Consider the following 9827-nt stretch of genomic DNA (forward strand, 5'->3'; position numbering starts at 1 on the left):
GGCGGGAAGGCTATTGGGTGCGAAAAGTCGCACCCAATAGTTTCGCGGGAAAGTCATTGGGTGCGACTTGTCGCACCCAAAGATTTGGCGGGTAGGCCAATGGGTGCGACTAATCGCACCCAAATGTTTGGCGGGTAGGCTTTTGGGTGCGAAAAGTCGCACCCAATAGCCTTCCCGCGGACTTTTTCGCACATCTTTTCTGACTTATGGGTGCGAATTTGGGTGCGGAAAACCGCACCTAAAAGTCGCACCTAAAAGTCAGGACCATCGGGTGCGACTTTTCGCACCCAACACCTTTAGGTGCGAACTTTCGGGTGCGACAAAGTCGCACCTAAAGGTCTCATTGGGTGCGACTTTTGACTTTTAGGTGCAAAAAAAGTCGCACCCAATGATGTTTTTTGTACTAGTGTAAAACATTGCAATATAGCTATTTGAAAGTGTTGTAAATATTGAGTACCTCATCTCAAACTACATTTTATTTCTTTCCGCCCACTCCCCTTTGGCAAGCCGGCAAATCTTTATAGTCTTCGACAATAGCTCTCTTTGCTTTCAAATATTCCTCTCAATTCTCGCCGAATATTTCGAGAAGAACGGAGTTATCCATCAAAAACGATGTATTGGGATCCTCTTATGCATGCATCTCTACGTACTCGTTGAATTTAGCGTCGCTCAGGTCATGACGCTTGTTAAATTTCCTTGGAGGGCGCGAACATAGAATCAAGTAGTATCTTGCGGTCGAGTTTGCTCTTCCTGAAGGCATCTCCGACGTCTCATTCACCGTCGCCACCTTTTTACTCGAATCGCTTCCCTTCGTCGTTGGATCTTTAACGTCCATTGCAGCGTTAGACTCTTTCAAACAATATTATGAGTTTGATATGAGGTAAATATCAAAGGTCGGATAAATATGAGGATTCCTTACCTAACTTTTGTAATAAGTAAATGCTCCAATAAATATCCTTACCTATCTTCCGAAAGGTTGTTCAGAAATTCAATTGTTATAAATGGCATTCATTGCTATTGTTCGCAGTAGATGCTATTAAATATCCATATCCCATTTACCAACTCGGTCAAACCAGCGAAAGATATCATGTTTCACGTAAATGGCACAGACTTTGTGACTTCTATGTCACGAACTTTCGGGAATTTGTGACGTCTCTGTCACGAAAAAATTGGATGTCGTGACTTCTATGTCGCGAAAAATGGGGATTTCGTGACTTCTCTGTCACTAAAAAATAGATGTCGTGACTTTTACGTCACATAAATATGGGATTTCGTGACTTCTACACCCCGAAAAATGGGAATTTCGTGACTTTCCTGTTACAAAACCCGTGGATTTCGTGACTAAAACGTCACGAATGAGAAATATAAAAATCCATAACAAACTAAATAAGAAATAAAGTAAAGTACAACTCCAAATTTGGACATAAAATAAAAAGTCTAAAAAAAGGAACATCGAAATCATGTTCGGGATCGGCTATGGTGGGTCGGGATCGCGTTGCGACATGTGGCTCGATTATGTCCTACTCCACCACACCGACTACATTTATTCCTTCTATCCTCGTCCCATTCCCATTGGGAGGGTATTCTTTTCTTTTTCGGTCTTCCGGCGGCACGAGCCGCAACATGAGGTGGATTTACTATTCTTTGCGTGACTTCCTCTGGAAAATTCCACGACTCCTCGCTGCCAATTGGATGAATTACACCTGCATAACAACTTCTCCAATATTCGGTGGTGTAGTAATTTGATATGTACTTCTCTATTGCGAAGGTTCGAAAACCGCAAGCCGCAATGCCGTGGGGACATATAAAGTTGTCAGTTTGAAAGACACGGCAACTACATGTCTTCTCTCTCAAATTTACAGCCCACTTTTGCCCCTCTCTATCAACGACTTCAAACTCGTATACCGATGATGGATGCACCTGTTCCACACCCAATACCATTTTGTTTACGGGTTATAATAATAATAATTTTTGGGAAATACTACGATAACAAGATTTCGTGACCAAAAAAGGTAGTCACGAAATCCTGTTCAGTACATACAACGTTGTCACAAAAAACTGGACATATTAAACAACATATTGTAAAAAAATTTAAATTGAAAGCTTACCACCTACCCCCATTCCAATAGCTTTAGCGTAGTATTCTTCAAGTTATTTATTCGCGTCAACGCAAAGAATCGTCAACGTTCCCAACGCTTTTTCTCTACTTTCGTAAAACCATTTACTCATTCTCTCCCGGAGAAAATCAAATAGCTTGGCAATAGGGAACTCTCTCGGTTTGACATTCATAACATTCAGCCACTCTGCATTGTTTGATGTCATTATTGAGTACCTCTTCTCCGTGTAGAAACTACGAGCCCATTTTTCGTGGCCTACGTCGTTCTCAAGATACGCTCGGACTCCTGGATCTTCCTCATCTATCATAAGCATATACTTTTCAAACTCTACATACGAGTATGCCTTTGTTGCAGCATAGAACGTCCAATTCACCTCTTTTGATAGACATTTGATTTGGTTCTTCACGTTCTTCAAAAGATGAAACATGCAATAACCATGGTCTGAGTTAGTGAAAACCTTTTTCACACTGTTAATGTTTCCCTCGTTCCTGTCAGACACTATGACCTGATGTGACCTCTCCCCGATTGCTTCCTTTAACCTTGTCAAGAAATAAACCCACGATTCAGTAGATTCTGAATCACCAGCGCCGAATGCGAGGGGGTAAACTTGTTCATTCGCATCCATACCACATGCTGAAAACAGTGTGCCTTTATAGTAACTCTTCAAAAAAGTGCCATCGATGATAACTACGGGCCGCAGATACTTCCATCCCCTTTTCCAAGCACTAAGCGACATGAAGAATTATTTGAAACGGTGAGATCGAGGAGTTGTGACAAGGTCGAATGACGAACCTGGATTGTTAGTCGACATCATGTACATGAATTTAGGCAGAGATCTATACGATGCATCATCGGTGCCAAACAATGATGATAGTGCCGCCTGTCTTGACCTCCATGCTTTTTTGTAGGACATGTCCACTCCAAAATCTTGTTGCATGTAGGACATGATGTCTTTGGGTTTGCATGGTGAACATGAGGGATCGATGTACCTGTGTTTCATAGTCTCGCCTACAAATGTAGACATAGCCTGAGGATGTTCTCCTTGTCTGAATTGTGTAGCACACGTGTGCTCAGAATCATACCTGCAAGAATGTATGAGCAATGTTAATTTCGGGTGACCACGATAATATCAATGTAGAAATAAGTAATAAATTACCTCCTCACTTCAAAGATCTTGGATGTAGTCTTTATTACTCCACAAATAGACCACGCGCATGAGTCATCTCGACAAACAACATGGATATACCGTTTGTTAGAAGTCTTCATCTTGAACGTAAAATGTTTGGTGATTGCTAACATGCATAAATGTTTCTTCAGAGTTGCTTTGTTGACATACAATCCTCCTTTGAGTAGTCTCAACGGAGAGTGACTATCCGACACATCAAGGTCAGGATGCATATTTTGGTTATCCGTGGAAGGCGTAGCGCATTGACTCGTCCTCCTCGTTCTAGAGCAAGGCGTTCTAAACCGTTTTAGAGTGCCTGAGCGCGGAGGGGCCTGCCATGGTGTGCCTGAATGACTCTGATTCGGGTCGGGGATCTCAGGAGAACTAGCCTCCGACTTAGGAGACGACATGTCCGGTTGTGCTGGTTGACCGATGTTCGGAGTTGAACCAACGCCTGAGTCCGAAACCAACGGCTCTTGGTTCAATGGCTCCATATCTACTACCAAACTAAGTTTGGATTTGTCCGGTTTCTCCTTCCGAAGATGCAAGTAATATTTCAAACTTAGGTCGGAGTCAATAATTACTGGGGGTACCGACCCTTCTGTCTCATAAGAAACACGGAGGACTTGATTTTTAGGTGAGCGATTGAGCGTGGCATACAACAACTGCATAAACTCCTCGTACGTTGCTTTTGCCGGTATTAAGATTCCCACTACACACCCAAGACCAGCATCGTATCGTTCGTGTTTCACCCATCTACCGCTATGCTTGACGAAGGTATGAATGTCTTTCATAACTGCAAATAGTGGAGATAAAGTCACATTAAATTATTTTCTCATAAAAATTTATTATATGCGCAGATATATAGTGTGTGTAAATGTAATGTTAATAAAAAAATGTAAGCTCTTGAATCCATATTATATAAGCAAAATTGACAAAGAGTTAAAAAATTTTATATAAGCAAAAATATAGGATGCAGAATTTAGTTTCGTGACTATGTTGTCGCTGCAGACTTTAGTTTCGTGACTATGGAAGTCATTGCAGACTTTAGTTTCGTGACTATGGAAGTCACTGCAGACTTTAGTTTCGTGACTATGGTGTCACTTCATAATTTAGTTTCGTGACTATGTTGTCAATGCAGACTTTAGTTTCGTGACTATGTTGTCACTGCAGACTTTAGTTTCGTGACTATGGTGTCACGAAATAATTTAGTTTCGTGAAAATATTGTCACGAAATAATTTAGTTTTATGACTATATCGTCACGAAATATGGAGTCATGCTGAAGCTTTCGTGACAACATTGGTCACAAATACTGTAACGCAATGACTATGCATGATAGAGCTTACCGGAATAAAGAGCGATAAGAGTGTCAATGCGGGAGCTTGCTGCGTCGAAACGGGCAGAGAGAGACGGCGGCGAAGGTGGGTAGCCGTGGAAGACGACGGACGACGCAAACTAAGAGAGAGACGAGGGATGGCCGTCAAGTTAGAGAGAGAGAAGAGGGACGCCGGCGGAGATCCAGACACCCGGACGACAATGAGACACGACGCCAATGAAGGAGATGCGACGAAGGCAATGGATGAGATGAAACGGAGGCAATGGAGGAGATGAAACCGAGCATAAATGAAAGAAAAGAAAGAAGGAGAGATGAGAGTAAGGTTTAGTTTTTCTTTACAAAAAGTAAATAGAAAATAAATAAGGGTATAATGGTAGTTACATAAATAGAAATAAATGAAGAGGTCATATTACTGACCTTTTGAAAAAAACGTCCAAAAAAGTCATTTGCATATTTTTTACTCCTAGTTTTGGAAAACGAACCAAACCCAACCCTCTCATGAGAAAAACCAATCCCTTACCTTAAAAATTAGAGTTTGTTCTGGTTATTGTTGCCTATTGCCAATATATTTTTCCAAGATTAGAACATGACTCGATGACATCTTGGAATTTTTTTATCAAACAAATTGCCGTAGCAACAAAAGCCAAAAGTTTTATGAAGCTCAAAGAATTTAATTGAGAGATGCTATTTGGCACGATTAACGACCTCTGACGATCCACTCAGAGGTTGACACGTGGCAGTTTAATACCACGTGTCAATCTCTGAGTGGATCGTCAAAAGTCGTTAAACGTGCCAAAAAGGATTTCCGAATTTAATTAGGAACAAATAACTAATACCACCCGGGAAGTCAACTTTTACAGTTATGACTTCCTACCTCATTTACATAATATTAAGTATACTGATAAGGCCCGAGATTGTGATCTCGTGAAAGGAGCCGTCTTTCTGAATTGGTAGTGTGTTTTGTGTGTGAACAGTAATTCGTAGACGTGTGTGCTGTGAGTTTAGGTGCGAGTCTTTCATAATAAACCTATTCTTTCCTCATTGCAGAAGAATAAGTTTAATTAGTTGAAAAATGATTCTTTATTAACGATAATTGACCTATTTATAGGTAGGTCATCAAATTACAACCGGGCTTTTTTTAATGGGCTTTCATAATTAAAAATAAAAGACTCTTAGCACTTAACTTAAACATAACGCTTAAAAACTATGAAATCCTAATGCACTTAAAATAATAAATAAAAAACACATCAAACAAATAAAACTCTAAAAAATAAAAATGCATGCTAATAAGTCTCCTAATGATACCGCTGCTTTTGTTGGTACTATTTCCAAATAAAAGTATTCTTATCATTAGTCATTCCTGCGCAACGAGCTTGTCCTCAAGTTCAAAATCTGGATATGCCTTGACAAACTTCTCGAACTCCTCCCCCGTGGCAGACTCTGGCGTTTGCATGCCACTGGACAAGCAACTGTCGCGTGCCCTTGTTAATATAGCTGCGTGATACTGCGTGTGGGGTCAGTAGCGTGCGGCCCTCGTAGATTGGCGAAAGCTCTGTGAGCGTCTCTGACAGCGGTCGCTTGTGCGGCTTCAACAACGAGACATGGAAGACGTCGTGAATTCAACTGCCTTCCGGCAATCGAAGACGGTATGTCACCTCCCCTACTCTGCCCAGCACCTTGAACGGCAAATAGAACCTCGGCGACAACTTGCTCAAAGTGTGCCGAGCAACCGTTACCCGGCGATATGGTTAAAGCTTAAGCCACACAAAATCTCCGATCTCAAATGGGACAAGATGGTGGCTTCCGTCATAGTGGTCTTTCATTCACTTTTGTGCTTGCGCTAAGCGGGCTCTCGTCTCATGCATAAATTTTGTTCGCTCTATGAAACTACGATCAACAGCCTCCAGCGACGAAGCTCGCGTTGTGTAGTTGAGAAGATGCGGCAGCTCGCGCCCGTACACCAAACGGAATGGTGTTGCTTGGAGAGCCTCATGATACCATGTATTGTAGCAATACTCGACCCAAGGAAGCCATGTGAGCCCACATGAAGCTATTGCGGCAGAGAAAGATCGTGAGAGGCGTCGAGATGATGCCGTAGTTTTTAATAAACTTTCAGTAATATCCGGAGAGAACTAGGAATCCCTGCAAAGCTCGTGTTGATCGCGGTTGCGGCCACTCTAGTATCGATGAAATCTTGCTTTGATCGGCCGCTACACCCGAGTGTTGGATGACGTGCCCGAGGTAGGCTATTTGTAGTTGCCCGAAGAAGCATTTGGAGTGCTTTAGAAAGAGACGGTACGATCGGAGGATAGTCAACACAATCCGAACATGTTGTAAATCAGTGGCCCATGATTGACTATAGATTAGTATATCATAAAAAAAACGAGAACGAACCGTCGCAAGTATTACTTAAACACGGTGTTCATGAGGCACTGAAACGTGGACGGGGCGTTGGATAGCCGAACGACATGATTAGGAACTCGTAGTGGCCATGGTGAATTCGGAACGTAGTTTTATTGATGTCTTCCGGCGCCATGCGAATCTGGTGGTAACCGAAAGTCAAATCGAGTTTGGTGAAGTATGTGGTATCGTGGACTTCATCAAGTAGCTCGTCGACCACCGACATAAAAAATTTATCTTTCATGGTCTTAGAGTTTAACTCCCAGTAGTCGACGCAGAAGCGCCAAGAGTTGTCTGCCTTCTTGACGAGAAGAACCGGTGACGAGAATGGCAAGCGACTTTCACGAATGGTCCCATTGGCGAGCATGTCCATGAACTACCACTCGATTTGGTCTTTCTGGAGGTACAGATATCGATAAGGTCAGACGACCACAACATTCGTACCGGTCAGGAGCCGAATTCGGTGATCGCATGGTCGTGGTGGTGGTAATCCCTTAGGTGTGGCGCACATCTTCGAACTCCTTCATAAGGCTGGCTAAATCGGTGTCGGGACTGCGCTTGGTATCAAGAACATTAAGGTGTGTGGAGTCGGTAGGAATTTCGGCATACCAAATCAAGGTTGTGCCATTTAGCTTGAACTCCATCTCTCTGGCTTCGAAGTCCCACATGATGCGCCGGAGCGTGTTCAACCAGCGAATTCTAAGAACCATGTCAAACCCTGTTAGTGGTATCACGTACATATCGACAAGGAACTCGTTTCCTTGAACCTCTAATTGGAGGTCCTTGCACATGTCGTTGCTTGCCGTCATTCCATAGTTTGGAAGTGAAACACATGCCCTCAGACGCTCGAGAATCGGTAGGGACAGCCGTGCAGCCATTCCCTCGCGCACGAAATTGTGCGTGCTCCCGGTGTCGAGTATCGCCCATGCTTCCTCTCCGGCTAAGGAAGCCCGGACCTGGAAGGTTTCGTCTTCTTGTCGTCCTCGAAAGGCATCGAGGGAGAGCCTTGGCATGTCTTCCTCGAGGTCAGGCTCGTTGTCCTCGACTCCATCGCACTCGTTACACATGGTTATGCTAAACAATGTCTTGCAGCGATGGTCAGGCGCAAATATCTCGTCGCAGTTGAAGCAGAGCACCTTTGCGCAACGGTCAGCCATCTCCTGAAATGATTGCTTCTTGAAAAATGACGGTGGCCCTGCTGCTCGTGGCGCTTCTCCTCGTGGTCCGAGTTAACGTCCTCCGGCTGACTCTCCATTTCGGGCACCACCAGACCCTGGCTGTCCCGAGGTGCGAGTACACGGGGCTAGAAACCCACCGAAAGTGCGAATACCTTTACCATCCGGAAGTTTCAGTTCAATCTTCCTAGCTAAATTCATGGCCACGTAAACCGACTCAGGCTTTTGGTACACCACCTCTCGGCGAATGACATCCGAGAGTCCCGCGCAAAAGTGCCAGATTGCCGGCTCTTGTGTGACCTTTGTCGTTCGCCCTAGGTACACTTCGAACTCGATGCAGTAGTCGTCTACTTTCCCTGTTTGCCGAAGGAATGGGAGTTCGCTGAGGGGGTTGCTGTTGGATGGCGGTCCGAAGCAATTCACACATCGCTCCACGAAGCTGGCCCATGTGATTGACTGGGCGGATAATTGGCGAAACGTGCGGAACCACCTTGAGGCCGGTCCCATTAAGTAAAAGCTCGCTTGTCGGACCTTTCGATCATTGGCCATGCCTTGGTCTTCGAAGAAATCCTCTGCCTTTTGGAGCCATTCGGTCGGGTCCCCGAGTCCGTCATAGGTAGGAAAATCTAGGCGAGCTGGTTTGAACTCGCCCGGACTATGGCGTCTCCCTTCGGAACCACTTGGTGGTTTGAACTCTCCTGAACCGTGGTACCCGCGTCTCCCTCCGGAATCATATGTTGCGCGATCATCAATGGCGTCTTCATATCAGTCGTCGTTGTAGTTGCGGGGTCCTTCATTGCTTGTTTCTCAGCTCCTCGCCTCCCATCTATTGCCAATTTGGTCGTGACTCATTCCTCCACCACGCGAGCATTCGCCGTACGCTTGGTACACATCGCGCTTGTTTCCTCCCCGAAATTCTGCCGATTGTTCTCTGTTTGGTTCGCGATCTCGGAGCCCTTGTTGTGGCCTGGCTTCTTCGGTGAGACCTGCGACTTTCCTCCTCCCATCGCCACTCCGTCGTGGCGTTCTATTCCACTTGAATCCAATCTCGTCGCTCGGGAGTGAAGTTCGTCCTGGCGGGCCTGGTACGCCTTGATCTCCTCTTGCAGCGCCGAATGCGATTTTTCCTGGGCCGCCTGAGCCGCCGTCTGACTTGCAGCGAGTATCGTGATGGCCGCAGATCGCTCCGCTAGGGATTGCCTCATCTCTGCTATAAGATCCTCAATTGTTGCCCCCATCTCAAGAGTTAGCTCGGATACCAAACTTGATAAGGCCCGAGATTGTTATCTTGTGAAGGGAGCCGTCTTTCTGAATTGGCTGTGTGTTTTTTGCGTGAACAATAATTCGTAAGCGTGTATGCTGCGAGTTTAGGTGCGAGTCTTTCAGAATAAACCTATTCTTTCCTCGTTTGAGAAGAATGAGTTTAATGGTTGAAAGATGACTCTTTATTAACGATAATTGACCTATTTATAGGTAGGTCATCAAATTACAACCGAGTTTTCTTAATGGGCTTTCAGAATTAAAAATAAAAGACTCCTAACACTTGACCTGAACATAACGCTTAAAAACCATGACATCCTAATGCACTTAAAATAAAAAAAAACGCCTCAAACAAATAATACTCTAAAAAATA

The 9827-nt window shown here is 44.3% G+C and overlaps 1 protein-coding gene across 1 annotated transcript; it reads right to left on the reverse strand.

Moving 5' to 3' along the window:
- Window positions 1–1458: 1458 nt before the first annotated feature.
- LOC149393581 (uncharacterized) lies at window positions 1459–1941 on the reverse strand. Its single transcript, XM_089618081.1, has one exon. The coding sequence runs from the start codon at window positions 1939–1941 to the stop codon at window positions 1459–1461; it is 483 nt and encodes a 160-aa protein (XP_089474207.1).
- Between the last annotated feature and the right edge of the window lie 7886 nt (window positions 1942–9827).

Source organism: Urtica dioica, chromosome 6, assembly GCF_054948205.1.
Source record: "Urtica dioica subsp. dioica isolate 48M chromosome 6, U.dioica_male_clone48M_v1_H2, whole genome shotgun sequence".
Taxonomy (NCBI): domain Eukaryota; kingdom Viridiplantae; phylum Streptophyta; class Magnoliopsida; order Rosales; family Urticaceae; genus Urtica; species Urtica dioica.

Bases quoted from the DNA above. Each gene is read 5' to 3' on its own strand.
- LOC149393581 (XM_089618081.1), bottom strand. From the start codon at position 1,941: ATGGTATTGGGTGTGGAACAGGTGCATCCATCATCGGTATACGAGTTT.